Raw genomic sequence first — 14,632 nt, forward strand, 5'->3', positions numbered from 1 at the left:
TAAACCGGTTAGGGCACTCTTACTTTTTTAAATAAAAAAATGTTTTTAATTGAATCTGTAATACTATTAACAATAAAAAAATACTTAAAAATATGAGACTTTTCTATACAGAAAAAAATAGAAACAGCCATTCAATTTGGGAAGATAAATTTCTTATATCAACAAAACACAGCAGGTTATAAACTCTTAGACTTTTGTTTTTAAATAAATCATCCTCTGGGATCGAATGTTTGCTTTCATTTAGTCCTAAGACATTTCAGCAAGCCTATCTCCCAGTGGCGCCGCTGGTGTAGTGGTATCATGCAAGATTCCCATTCTTGCGACCCGGGTTCGATTCCCGGGCGGCGCAGCTTTTTTTACTCTCGCTATGAGATAACTTGAGTTTATTAAACCTTTCTTTTTCCCGAAACATTTTTAATTTCTAGAAAAATGCTTATGTCATAATTCACTGTTGAAACATTGGAAACTGGAGAGGGAAGACAAAAAAGTTTCAAAAGGCAAAAAGCAAGTCCTGAAATAGTTAAGCCTTACGCCTGCGCAGTCGGAGAAACTCCTAATGTCGGGTGGAGGGGCGTCTGCGCAACAAGTGAACCTATGGGTTGAGGTGCCGCTTGGCGGCCGGAAGGTTGAAAGTGCAAGATTGTTCTGCGCATGCGCGGCCCGGGTCACTTCGCTGGCTGCTCTGAGGCTCCCGGCTCGCCGCCATCTTGTATTGGGGCTTCATTGTTCGTGCTGGGCCGGGCGGTTTAGTGTAATTGCCGCCGGAGAAGGAGGCGGGATAACCTCCGGTCCGCCGAGAAATCCCGCTCTTCTGCAGCCAGAGCCACTCAAACGTTTTGGGAGGTAGTAAAGGGTAGGGAGCTGGACCCAGAGGCGCCGCCGCGACAGCAGCAGCCATGGAGGACGAGATGCCCAAGACTCTGTGAGTCTGAGGCAACCATGAGGGGGGGCGGGATGGTGGTCGCCCCGGAGGGAGGCCTCGGCCCTTCGCTGCTCCCTCGTCTGTGGTCCTCGGTGGCCGCCGCGATCCCACGACTCCCTCCCCTTAGCGCACACCTGAAGGCTTAGGGACCGACGCCCGGGCTGTGAGAGGACGAGCGGAGGCAGCGGGGGGGCTCGACCCTCGGCACGAAGCCCCCTCCCCGGACGCCGCAGGGTGGCCTTTTGCGCTCGGGCCCGCAGACGGGAGTTTTCATTCAAACCTCTCGGTAGTCTCGGCGAGCCTGCCTTTTGTCCCAGGCCTGCCTCCTCTTTCCCGCCCCCGCCGCTTCAGTAACCCGTTTTGATCTTCCACAGCCAACTCCCTTTCATTTGACTTTGATTTCCTCCTGAAACTCTTCCATTCCCCCCACCCCCCACCCCCTCATTACTTTTCTCGAGGCTGCTTGTACTCGTTTTCAGCGAGTTAAACTTTATTCTCGCAGTTGCCTACGGGGGGCGGGGGGAGAAAAGCCAAATGCTTTTTCTTTGACCTCTCTTTGGATTCGCTTCGATAACACTTCCTCCCCCAACCAAAGAGCCGAAACCCGGACACCCTAAGGATTTGGAAACCGCTTTTGAAAATTGGAAATCTCACCCGGAGGTGTTTGCCGACCGAGGGGAAGTGGATCCGATGCGTTTTTGATCATCGTTTGCTGCTGTTAGGATTGACATGTTGCAGAAGGAGCAGGCAGCCCTTTATGAAACAACGGTTGATAAATACCTTTAGCATCTACTCAGTCCCTTCATAGTCCCCTCAGAATTTTCACAGTTAGTGTTCAGTTGTCTCCGCGAGGGTATTTTCTTTGTTGTGTGGTTCCCGCCCCCCACAGCATCCTCCTTTGTTTTTCAAAGTATGTTGGGAGAGTTGGTTCTGTCATTGTTACTTTTCTGGAAAAGAAGAAAAAGACTTGAGTATTTTTTTTACAGACCTTTTTGTTTGAATTCTTGACATACGGACAGTTTGAGAACTCTATGCGTTAAAGACACTATTTTAGGTTTGTGCAACTCTAGACGTTGGAGTTGTTATGAAGTACAATGCAGTTATTGTTTTCCCCACCAAAAGTTTGTTTTGTTATCTGTATGAGAAATAATAGTCACACTTGTTTTAATAGATTAAACTTTTTCATAGTTTACCTGATAATGTTAGTTACCTTGAGTATCTTTTTAGTAGGTTGGAGCAATTAGTGCATGACCTTTGTTGGTTGTTGTTTTTTGTTTGTTTTTGAAAGATTGTATCTGTAGGTGAATACTCCTAGAAAACTATTGGCCCATAGAGTTTATGGAAATCTTTTTTTCCTCTTGCCTCTTTGCCAGAAGTTTGATATAGCCAACAGCACACAGAATGCTCATCTTTTATAATGTCTTCAAATTTAAGATTCTTAAATTATTTCAGATTTTTTAATTTCAGAAACTGCCAGAAATATCTGGGATCTTAACCTTTTTAGCATGTTGATTTGGGAATGTCAAATAATGAAGACAACTTCACCTTTTTCAGGCCATTCTACAAAAGCAGTGCAGGAAACCAACCATTGCAGGAGGAATAATGAAGGAAGCTTTATCCAAACAAATACTTAGAGTGCCTATGATTTGCTAGGTTCTGTGTAAAGTGTTTTACCTGTTTGTTTTATCCCCATCAGAACTCTGCAGTAAATGGGTCCATTTTGCAGCTGGGGAAAAACTAAAGTCACCCAAGGTCATAAACTTTTTGTTCATTTTTCTGCAACTCTTACATCCTCAGCTCTTTTTTTAAAAAAATATATTTTATTTATTTTCACAGAGAGGAAGGGAGAGGGACAGAAAGCCAGAAACATGATGAGAGAGAAACACCGATCAGCCGCCCCCGCATGCCCCCCACTAGGGACGCCCCCAACCAAGGCACATGCCCTTGACCGGAACCCAACCCGGGACCCTCGAGTCCGCAGGCCAGGCCGACGCTCTATCCACTGAGCCAAACCGGTTCTGGCACATCCTCAGCTCTTAACTCTTACATGTATGACTTATTTTGCCATGTATACTTCGCTAGGAACACCCCATCTAAGAATCTTTTTCCCAGAGTAGTCCAAGCTCTAACGTGTCCTGCTATCTCCTCTGCTTCTACAATCTTCAACCAAAGCTCCCATTCTTCCAGTGAGCCCAATCTAATTAAATATGACTAGCTGCTAACCCTAAAATTTTCCCAGCAGTGTTTTTACTTTTAATATAAAACTTTTGTTTTAATGACCCTGGAAGTCAAGGACTTTTAATGTGTTTATAGCACCGTATCTGATTTGTGGTAAGTGGTCAATAAGTTTGTTTTAAAAACTGATACAGTTCCAAGCGGTGAACCCAGCTATTACTCAGTCTTGGAGGTAAGATATCGTCTGAATTTCAGTATCATCCATGGCACCTAAATGGCTCAAAGCAAGCATGTCAAACTCAAAGGCTAACACGGCCCAAATAAGATTTAAGTTTATGTGGGCCACAAAAAAACAAAAAGCTTCAATTTTCATAGAAACAGGTTTATTTTGATAGAGACATGCTGAATACTAGTACAAAGGGCTGAAATAAATGAGCAATCATTAACATAAAATAATAGAACATTTTAATAAAAATTAATTTTTTTCTTGAGCATTAACTTACTAGACGAGTAACTGCACAAATAAGTGTACTGCAAATAAACCTATTTTTCTGGTTCTCCAAAAGCGAAATATTTCTGTTGTGCACACCAAACAAGTCAGTACGAGACTAATGACGTGGCAATTGGCTGCTAAAATATTCGCTGTTAGTATTAGTGGAGAGAAGTGGTGCGCCTGTGAGTAAGGCTGGTAAGGGAAATGAATGCAACACAATTATAGTAATCAGTCATTATCGAACGTTGTAGTTCGTTATTAATGTCTAACAGGATATTGTAAAAATTAAGTTACGAAATTTTTATTAAAACGTTTCTTACATACCATTATATTGGCTGGGCTGCAAAAATACTCCTTGTGGGCCATATGGGTTGCGAGTTTGACATGTTTGGCTCAGAGAATATGCCTTCATTTTCAACAAATGAGTGTTCAGCATTACCTTGTTAAGTTAGAAATTGCCAATATTCAATTTCTTGTCAGCAATACTTTGGAAATACATTGTGAGAAGTGGGTGGATTCTGGAGATAGTTTGAAAGTAGAGCAACAGCAATTACCAGTGGTTTGGATGTAGGATGTGAGAATGAAGTCAACAATAAGTAGATTTACCAATGTGTAATTACAGTCATTTAAAATGATAGCTTGTTGCAAAATATAAGTAAAAATGAGAACAGTTTTGAGATGAATATCTAGGATGTCTTCAGGCATAGTATTAGATACATTTGTTCAAGCTGGTTTATATATATAGTCTGATCTCCAAGTGAAGGTGGTCATAGCTGATAATATAAAAGGGTTTCAGCTATCATACAGACGATCCTTTGTGAAGAGTAGACAGTTGTTTAATAGTAAAGTTAGGATGCTGGTGTAGAATGTGTGTGTGTGTGTAGGCAGAGGTAGGTTTACAATCCATGTGGAAATAATACAATAATAAGTGTTAGCATACTCACAACTGTACACCTACTTTTGCCTATATAAATGCTTATGTATAGATATAAGCATTTACTCTTCTACGTAATTTCATAATTAGTAAAAGATGCACCTTCCCCCCCAAACTAAAGTAATTCAGGCAAAATGGGATAATTTCCTAGCAAACTGCAAATATCCAAAAGTAATTCTGTGAGTACAGTTATCTCTTTAAAGATATTTATAGAGCATTTACAGTGTTCCAGGCAGGGTTCTAGACCAGCCGTGGGCAAACTACGGCCCACGGGGCCAGATCCGGCCTGTTTGAAATGAATAAAACTAAAAAAAAGACCATACCCTTTTATGTAATGATGTTTACTTTGAATTTATATTAGTTCACACAAACATTCCATCCATGCTTTTGTTCCGGCCCTCCAGTCCAGTTTAAGAACCCATTGTGGCCCTCGAGTCAAAAAGTTTGCCCATCCCTGTTCTAGACAGTAGATATATAGTATAAATAAAAATTTCTTTATCAGATTTATCATTAGCTAAAAACCTATTTATGTTTTTTCTTAAAATCTTCACAGAGGCTTCATATCAAATTCTGCACTTTTTAATAAATTTATCTTTATTGTTTAAAGTGTTACAGATGTCCCCTTATTTTCCCCCATTGACCTTCTCCACCTACATTTTTATACAATAACTAGAGGCCCGATGCACGAAATTTGTGCAAGAGTTAGGCCTTCCTTCCCCCAGCTGCCAGCACTGGCTTCCCTCTGGCACCCGGGACCCAGGCTTCCCTTGCAGCCCCCGCTTCGTCCAGGAGGTCATCTGGAAGGACGTCTGGTCTAATTAGTATATGATGCTTTATTATTATAGATTGTGGCTCAAAACAGCCCATCACAGCTTTCTGTTTTATAAATCTTTTCTTCAGGTTAAATTTTCTAGAGTTGTAGTAATATAAATTAATATATGTTTTAGAATCCAGTTTTATAACTCTCTGAACTTAGTTATCAGCTTCAAAAATATATGTTAAATTGATATAAAATTCTATCCCTGGCAGAATGGCAAGTTTTCATTAATAACTTTTTATTCCTAAAATTTAAAACAGAAAAGTAACACAAAATAGTACATTGAAGAGTTAAGTAACTTTTGTGTGGATTTATCCATTGCTAATAGCCAAATATTCAAAAGTAATTATGTGAGAATGCAGTTACCTTTTTTTCTGAACCACTTGAGAAAACATCATTACACTTTAGGCCTACTTTACCATATATTTTCTAAGAACAAGGGCATTCTCTTACATAGCCATGATATAATTTTCATATTAAGATGACTACATTGATACAAATTTTGTTGTTGTTAATCCTCACCTGAGGATATTTTTTGGGGGGTTTTTGTTTGTTTGTTTTTCATTGTTTTTTTAGAGAGTAGAAGGGAGGGAGAGGGAAGTATTGATGTGAGAGAGACACATCTACTGGTTGCCTCCTGCAAGCACCTAGACCTGGGGCTGAGGATTGAACCTGCAACCCAGGTATGTTTCCTTGACCCTGGAATCGAACTTGAGGCCCTTTGGTGCTGATGCTCCAACCACTGAGCCACAGGGGCCACGGTGATACAATATTTTTAACTGATATACAGTTCATATTCATTTATCCAGTTGTCCAAGGAAGACATTTTTTATTTTATCTTTAAAATTTTTATTTATTGATTTTAGAGAGAGGGAGAAAAAGAAACATCAATTTGTCACTCCACTCATTCACACATTCATTGGTTGATTCCTGTATGTGCTCTGACCAGGGATCTAATCTGAAACCTTTACCTGTCTGGGATGACGCTCTAACCAACTAAGCTATCCAGCCAGGGAGGAAGGCATTTCTTAGTCCATTGAAGTCTATATGCCTTAAAGTTAATTCTCTTCTTGTCTTTACTTTCCATTCTGCACAAGGTTAGTATATGATCTCAGAGGTGATATAATATGGGATACTTCAATCCATGCTGCTAATAAGAATTCCACATAACAGCTAAAAAGGGACATTTTAATGTTATTTCCCCCCAAAATATTTTGAAGACTAAAAACTAATAAATATAAGAAAATTACAATTTTGTTTAGTAGTCCAGTAGGCATAATAGGAAACCTTGGCTTGCAACTGCTTTGAGTATCAATGTTTGTATCAGTCAGGATTTTCTTAAATGCAAGCAGCAAAAAATTTTAACCATAAAAGGAATTTATTAAAAAAAAAAGGACACCCCCTGGCCAGTGTTTCTCAGTGGTTTGAGTGTCAGCTGAAGACCAATTTCTGGTTAAGGGCACATACCTGTGTTGCATGTTCAACCCCCAGTCCCAGTGTGAAAGAGGCAACCAGTCAATGTTTCTCTCACTTTAATGTTTCTCTTTCTCTCTCTCTTCCCACCACCTCCCCCACCCTGCCTCCCACTCTCTAAAATTCAGTGGAAAAAAATATCCTTGGGTGAAGATTAACAAAACAAAAACAAAGATAAAGGACACTACCAAAATTTGTAGGAAGGTTATGGAACCTGTCTTGGAAAATGTTCAGGAAAGGAAACTGTCAGGCCATAGTCCTAATCAAGCCACAGGCCATCCCAGAAAAGATACTAGTACTGAATCCACTGAGAATCAAATTCACTGACATGGGACTCCATTGCTATTTGCCACCAAAATGGATTCTCTTCATGCTCTGCTTCTTTAAGCCCTATAGGTTGAGGACTGGTATCTCTAATTGACTTAGTCTAGATCAAATACAAAAAAAGATTATAAAACCATATCTAGGCTTTTCAGCTTCTATAGAGAAGTCAGGCTCTGCCTTAGGATGAGGATTTTTCTAAAAATAGGAAGATGTTTGGTGGTCAAAAATGAATCCTCTAAACATGTTAACTTAATTTCATACTGTTTATGGGAAATCTTTTGGTAAGTTGTTTAGTATGAAACAACTAAATATTTATATATGAAATTGAGAATTGCCGGGCCAGAGTGCCTCAGTGGTTGAGCATCAACCAACCTATATACTAGGAAGTCAGGGTTTGATTCCCAGGCAGGGCACATGCCCAAGTTATGGGCTTGATCCCCAGTAAAGGGGGATGCAGGAGGCAGTAGAGCAATGATTCTCTCTCATCATTGATGTTTCTATCTCTCCCTTCTCTGAAATCAATAAAAATATATTTAAAAATAAATAAAATTGAGAATTAACTTTGTAAAATATAGAGCATTCTACAAAATAAAAAACTTGTGTATTTTCTGTTGAAAGTATTCTATATAATAAAAGGCTAATATGCAAATCGACCAAACAGCAGAATGACCGGTTGCTATGACACACACTGACCACCAGGGGGCAGATGCTCAACACAGGAGCTGCTCCCTAGTGGTCAGTGCACTCCCACGGAAGCTGGGTTCACTGCTGGTGAGCTCAGCGGCGGTAGCAGGAGCCTCTCCCACCTCCGAAGCAGCACTAAGGATGTCTGACTGACAGCTTAGGCCCACTCCCTAAGCCATCAGTTGGACATCCCCTGAGGACTCCTGGACTGCAAGAGAGCACAGGCCTGGCTGAGGGACACACACACACACACACACTCATGCTCTGGGCCTCTAGTTTTGTCTATAAAAAGGATCTGCAGATTTCAAATTTGGGCTTTCTGTCTCAAGCTCCTATTTAGCAAATAGACGTAGAAAGTTATAACATCATTAAGTTTTTAAAATTTTGAGATAGGTATTAGTGATTAACTTAATTTGTAAAAAGAAAAAAGTAATGCAGTATTTTTATTAGTATAAGAAAAAAAGATTTTGTCCTTTGATTTCTTTGATATGAAAATGTTATATATGTTACTTGTACTTTATTGTAATGGTGCCTAAGGCTGAGAGCAAGTTGTTTCTGTAACTTCCTCCTAAGAGCATTTCTCTAAACGGCTGTGTGTAGAGTTAATTCATAGAGGCTCCTGGAGCTTACATCAAATAAACAAATGAAAGGCAATACAAACCACAGTGATTGATTGATTGATTATCAGTTTGTTGTTCCATTTATTTATTGGTTGACTTTTGTATGTGCCCTGACATACAAATTTCTTATGGGTACAAGAGTCAAGTGAGACACAGAAGAGTTACAGAGAAAGTACAGTTCTCATATAATCTTCACCCATACTCCCTTAATGTTAACAACTTACATAACCATGGTATACTTATCAAAACTAAGAAATTAACATGGTACAATGCAAGGTTTATTCTAGTTTCCCCAGTTTTTCCACTAATGTCTTTTTTCTATTCCAGGATCCATTCCAAGATACCACTGTATTTAGTTTTGTCTCTTTATTCTCCTTTAATATGAGAAGATAACTTTAATGATCATGGCACTTTTGAAGGGTACTGTTTCTTCACTGTACAGTGACTACTTTTCTCAATATACTCTGTCAATTCGAATTGAGTCACTAAGACTAACCCAGACTGAAGGAGAGAGAAAATAAGCTCCACTTCATAGAGGAAGGCATATCAAAGAATTTGTGAATATACGTTAAAACAATCATTTCATTGGTTGAAACCAGTAATTAATAAGTATTTTATGGGAGATAATTTAAGGCTCTGCACACCCTATTTCTCCTTAAAATTACATCAACTATAAAATATCCATGGGTGGATTTTGCCATTCGCAGTTACTACTGTGGTTTTTTAATGATCATTTTCCTCATTCCTTCTACATTTATTAGAGTTCTGCAAGAAAAAGCTATCTCCTCCCCCATCCAGGATTTAGTCGAGTATTATTTATTATATTTAGTTGTCAGTGTCTTTTTACGTCCTTTAAATGAAGAACAGTCCTCCCCCCCTTTTAAAAATATATTACTGATTTCAGGGAGGAAGGGAGAGGGAGAGGGAGAGAGAGAGAAACATCAATAATGAGAATCATTTATCGGCTGCCTCCTGCATGGCCCACACTAGGGATCAAGCCCACAACCCAAGCATGTTCCCTGACTGGGAATTGAACCGTCACCTCCTGGTTCATATGTCCATGCTCAACCTTTGAGCCACGCTAGCCGGGCTTCCCTTTAATTGCTTTGTTTTAGAACAATAATATTTTGAAGAGATCAAGTAAGTTGCCTTATACAGTATCCCATATCTAAATATATGTAATTGTTTTTATATGTCCAATATTTGGTAAGCTTTAGTCTAAATTTAGACTAAGAAATTAACTTAAATTTAAGCTTGACTAGATTCAAGTTAGACCTTTTTGAGTTGACTACTTCACAGGTGATGTATAATTCATATTGAACACACAATGTCTCATCTATAAAGTGGTTGGAAGTTTGATCACTGGGTCAAAATGGTAAAACAGCCAAAGCTCTCACTTTTTTTTTTTTTTTCAATCCTCACTTGAGGATATTTTTCCATTTGTTTTAGAGAGAATGGAAGAGAGAAGGAGAGACAGAAAGAAACATCGATGTGAGAGAAACACATCAGTTGATTGCCTCCTGCAGGAGCCCTGACCAGGGCCCCAGGCCAGGGAAGAGCCTGCAACCTAGGTACATGCCCTTGACTGGAATCGAACTTGGACCCTTTGGTCCGCAGGCTGATGCTCTATCCACTGAGTCAAACTGGCTAGGGGTCTCACTTTTTTTTTTTAATGTTTTTATTGAGTTGAGAGAGGAATGAAAAATATACCCTTGGGTGAGGATTAATAACAAAAAAAGATACGGACTCTTTTCCCAGAAAAATAAACATTTATACATGTCAGAAACGGATTCATTTCCTTCCTTCCATTTACCCATTCAACAAACATATTGAGTGGTGAAGGCACTGGAATAGGTTAAAATAGTAAAGGGAGAAGTACTGAATCTATCAGATAGAATAATGATACTCAAAAAAGCAAAGCCAACATCTACCCAATAACAGTTTTTCCAGGATCAAAGGTTAGTATTATACCAAGTCCTTGTTCTGAAACTCAGTAATTAGAGGGAAAGAAGCATTATCTCCTATAAGCATTTACCTTGCCTTTTGATTAGAAACTCCAGTGTAGTGTAATCTAATAGCTCTAGTTGATGAGGGAAAAGCTCTTTACAGAAAAATGCTAATCAATAAATTTAGGCAGACCACATTAAATAAACTATGTGTAAGTCCTATGGGTATTATACTGTGAGTATTTTCAGGCTGCCAAAGTTATCACATAGATCACTTAACAACTGGGTAGGGGAAACCCTATTTTAAAAGTGAGAACTTTGGTCCCAGCCGGTGTTGCTCAGTAATTGAGCATTGACCTATGAGCCAGGAGTTGATGGTTCTATTCCCAGTGAGGGCACATGCACGGGCTGTGGGCTTGATCCCTAGTAGGGCATGTGCAGGAGGCAGCCTCTCTCACATTGATACTTTTCTCTCTCTCACTTAAAAAAAAAATTTTTTTTTATTGATTTCAGAGAGGAGAGGGAGAGAGGTAGAAACATCAATGATGAGAGAGAATCATCAATTGGCTGCCTCCTACATACCCTGAAATGGAGGTCAAGCCTACAACCAGGGCATATGCCCTGACCTGGAATCAAACCCTAATTTCCTGGTTCATAGGTTGATACTCAACCACTGAGCAACACTGACCAGGCTCCATTGATTTTTAGAGAGTGGAAGGTAGGGAGGGGGACAGAGAGAAACATCGGTGTGAGAGAGACACCTTGAAGAGAGAGAGAGAGAGAGAGAGAGAGAGAGAGAAACATCGATTGGTTGCCTCCCGGATCAAGTCTGAACCACTCTAACCACTGAGCCAAACCAGTCAGGGCAAGTCTGGATCTTTCAACCCGTTTTCTATTTCTAAAGGATTGTTGGCAGAAGAATAAGAAATACAGTTGTTGAGAGTCTACATTCTCTATTTCAGAAGTGATAACCCGCTAACTCTAACATGTCTAGAGGTAATCTGGTTTCAAAGTCCTATTTTGAAAATTTACTTATAAACTCTTTAAATAAAGATTATCCCGCCAAAACCGGTTTGGCTCAGTGGATAGAGCATCGGCCTGCGGACTGGGGGGGCCCAGGTTCGATTCCGGTCGGGGGCATGTGCCTGGGTTGCGGGCACATCCCCAGTGGGGGATGTCCAGGAGGCGGCTGATCGATGTTTCTCTCTCATCGATGTTTCTAGCTCTCTATCTCTCTCCCTTCCTCTCTGTAAAAAATCAATAAAATATATTTAAAAAACAAAAAGATTATCCCAGTCATGTGGTCTTCTAATACACTATACTAGCTAAGTTTGCTAGTCACAAATGCATATTATCTGTCCATATCCACTGATCAGTGATATCCACTGGAAGGTTTTTCCATCCCTTTGTGAGCATTTACAACACCTGATAAATTATTTACCTGTGATTTTTCAAAAAATACGTTTATTGTGTAAACCAAAGTAAACCTAAATTGGAAAGTGTTAGGAGAATTGTGAATTAAAAATTGAGGAAATTTTATTGTTCTTAGGAATACTGTAGTAGAAAAAATTGCAAAGGTTTCCACTATTGTTTGTACAAAATATTCTGTATATCTAATGATTCATTTGAGAGATTTTTTAAAGCAATATCTAAGGTAAGCCTAGGAACTTGGAAATAACAGGTTTAATTTCCAACACCTTGACTAAAAACACACATTAGCTTTCCCTCTACTAGCAGTATCTAATATACTTGCAGGTTGCACATATTACATCCATTTTGAAAAAGATTTTAAAGTTTCAGCAAACTTTTATAAGCTATTCCCAAATAGTATAGTTTAGGGTAAAGATCTACCTACTCCTAAACTCATTTTTCAATAAGCAACTGTAGAAACTGATCAAAAGAAGCAAATTTAAATGGTAAATATTTTTCTTTGTGTTTCAGATATGTCGGTAACCTTTCCAGAGATGTGACAGAAGCTCTAATTCTTCAGCTCTTTAGCCAGATTGGACCTTGTAAAAACTGCAAAATGATTATGGATGTAAGGGTATTTTACTTTAGTTAACTTTTTTCTTTTTTATATATATTATTTAAATCCATTACTTCCAGGAACTCTCATATTAGTTATATAGTCTGAATGCATAGGGATTTTAGTCAGTTTGTAGTGAATTAGTTTTGGACACTGAGTTTAATTTGTTTTATTAAATAAAGGAAGAGCAGAACTAATCATTTCTAGAGTAGATGAGAAATATACACCTTTTTAAGGTGCATTGACATATCAGAATTATATGTGGTATTAGTTGATAGCCTAATTAAGAAATTAAGTTATTACAATTAGATTAGGACATTGGGTCAAAAAAATAGACATGTGATACTGTGAAATGTTTGTAAATTTATTTTTAAAGGCTGTGATTCAAGTTTTTCTTGCATTATGGCAATCACCATCTCTCAGATCTTAATGTATAGCAAAAATTAATTTATCTAATTGGTGTTAACCCTGAATCATAACATGCATAAAAAGACATTTAAAAATTTTTTGATGGGAAAGACAGTGCTAATGAAATCCATTTATCCACAGTCTTTCCTTTTAGTTTTCTCCAGGAAAAAAAATCATATACCAGTATGTGTATCTGCTACTTTTTTTTTCTATTGTTTTCCAGTTTATCTCTCTTTTTACTTCGTATTTAGAAAGTAATTGTTTAGCCTGACAGGTATGGCTCACTTGGTTGGGCATCATCCAGTGCATTTAAAGTTTGCCTGTTTGATTTCAAGTCAGGGCACATGCCTGGTTTTCAGGCTCAGACCCCAGTAGGGGGCGTGCGGGATGCAGCTGATCAATGTTTCCCACTCTCTCAAAAAATTAATAAAAATATATTTTTAAAAGTAATTGTTTAGCTAATTGGCTTTTTTTTTTGTTGTCTAAGATTTTAAAAAGTCAAACCTTCTAAGTAGCAGAGTCTTCTGCATTTAATATAGATGGCTTCAATTAATGTTTTTGTTCTTTATTTTCTTAAGTGTTTTCTTTATATTTAATATCTGTATGCCCTTGGATAAAGAAGAAAAGATCTCTGTATCCATAAAGAAAGATAAAGTAGAGACTGGAAAATGATGGAACACTTAAAACCAATTTTCCTTGATGTGGGTCTACTTCCTTGTCCCAGTAATAGCATTTTTTAAATGCTTACCTGTTATTTTAACCCTGATGCATATCACAAATGTTAAACAGAAACTTTGTAAAGCACATTATTCCCATTTAATATATGCAGAATTAAGGCAAAGCATCCCTGGCTGGTGGGTTCAGTGCTTAGTGGTTAGAGTTCACAGAATGGTCTCAGGTTTGATTCCCATTCAAGAGCAGGTATCTGGGTTGCAGTTTGATCCCCTGCTCCAGTCAGGAGTGTGTGGGAGGCAACCAATCGATGTGTCTCTTTCACATCAATATTTCTCTACCCCCCCCCCACCCTTCCACACTCTCTTAAAAAACTAGAACAATGACTAAACACAGCTGGAGATAAAAACAAAACAAAAAAAAAACCCCCCCCCCCCAAAAAAAAAAAACCAAACAAACAACAACAATAACAACAAAAAAACCAAATAAGGCAAAGCAAGCATGGATATTCAGATTGAACTATCTGAATATAAAGCCTCTTCATTGGTTTATAAGCTGCCATTCTCTCCTTGTCTGGTTCATTCTTGATATTTGTCTGGAAAAGATCACTAGGCAAAATATTAATGACTGCTTGACCTTCAGAAAGACTAGCTGTGTTAGCCTTTGCCACTTTGTATAAATTTTGGTTTTTTATCACTCAAAGGCTTAGATTAACATTTTGTTTTTATTATTAAAGTCTGTATTTCAGTCTCTTCATATTGTAGGACTGGTGTTCATATTTCTGCATTTTACACTTCCTGGAGTATTGAGGCTGATAATATGTATGCTTACATTCTTCTTATCTAAAAATAGTTTTTTGGGGGTACAAATCAACTAACTAAAGTGATATTCTTTTTCAGTTTATTGCTCTACTCTTAAATATATTACTTTTTCTATGCCTATCAACATTGATCTTTGTAGTAGAATTCTCATTAAGTGTAGTGTTAGTTTGAGTTATACAATTTTTAAAACATTTTTATATTCCCTAATGTTTTTTAAATAAAATAATGGGTAATGTCAATATCAATTTGTGATTACCTCTAAAATTCTTTTTTTTTTCAATCTGCATCCAAGGATATTTTTTCCATTGATTTTTAGA

General features: G+C 38.3%; 1 protein-coding gene and 1 non-coding gene across 9 annotated transcripts in view; both read left to right on the forward strand.

Moving 5' to 3' along the window:
- Positions 1-278: 278 nt before the first annotated feature.
- Positions 279-349, forward strand: TRNAG-CCC. Its single transcript has one exon. It is a non-coding gene; the product is annotated as a tRNA-Gly (tRNA).
- A 316-nt stretch (positions 350-665) lies between these two features.
- TIA1 (TIA1 cytotoxic granule-associated RNA binding protein) overlaps positions 666-14,632 on the forward strand; it is a 30,444-nt gene continuing 16,477 nt past the window's right edge. For 3 of the 8 annotated variants that reach the window (XR_001515818.1, XR_001515819.1, XM_015571493.1), the window contains exons 1-2: positions 666-922; positions 12,330-12,432. Coding sequence is in view for 5 of the 8 variants with exons in the window: in XM_015571493.1 (XP_015426979.1) it covers positions 897-922; positions 12,330-12,432 (129 nt within the window). In the remaining 3 variants the exon portion in view is untranslated. Of the gene's footprint in view, positions 923-4,001; positions 4,016-12,329; positions 12,433-14,632 lie in introns of those variants that run through there. The other 5 variants (XM_015571492.1, XM_015571494.1, XM_006775308.2 and 2 more) reach the window with 4 other exon arrangements.

Source organism: Myotis davidii, unplaced genomic scaffold (assembly GCF_000327345.1).
Source record: "Myotis davidii unplaced genomic scaffold, ASM32734v1 scaffold247, whole genome shotgun sequence".
NCBI lineage: Eukaryota > Metazoa > Chordata > Mammalia > Chiroptera > Vespertilionidae > Myotis > Myotis davidii.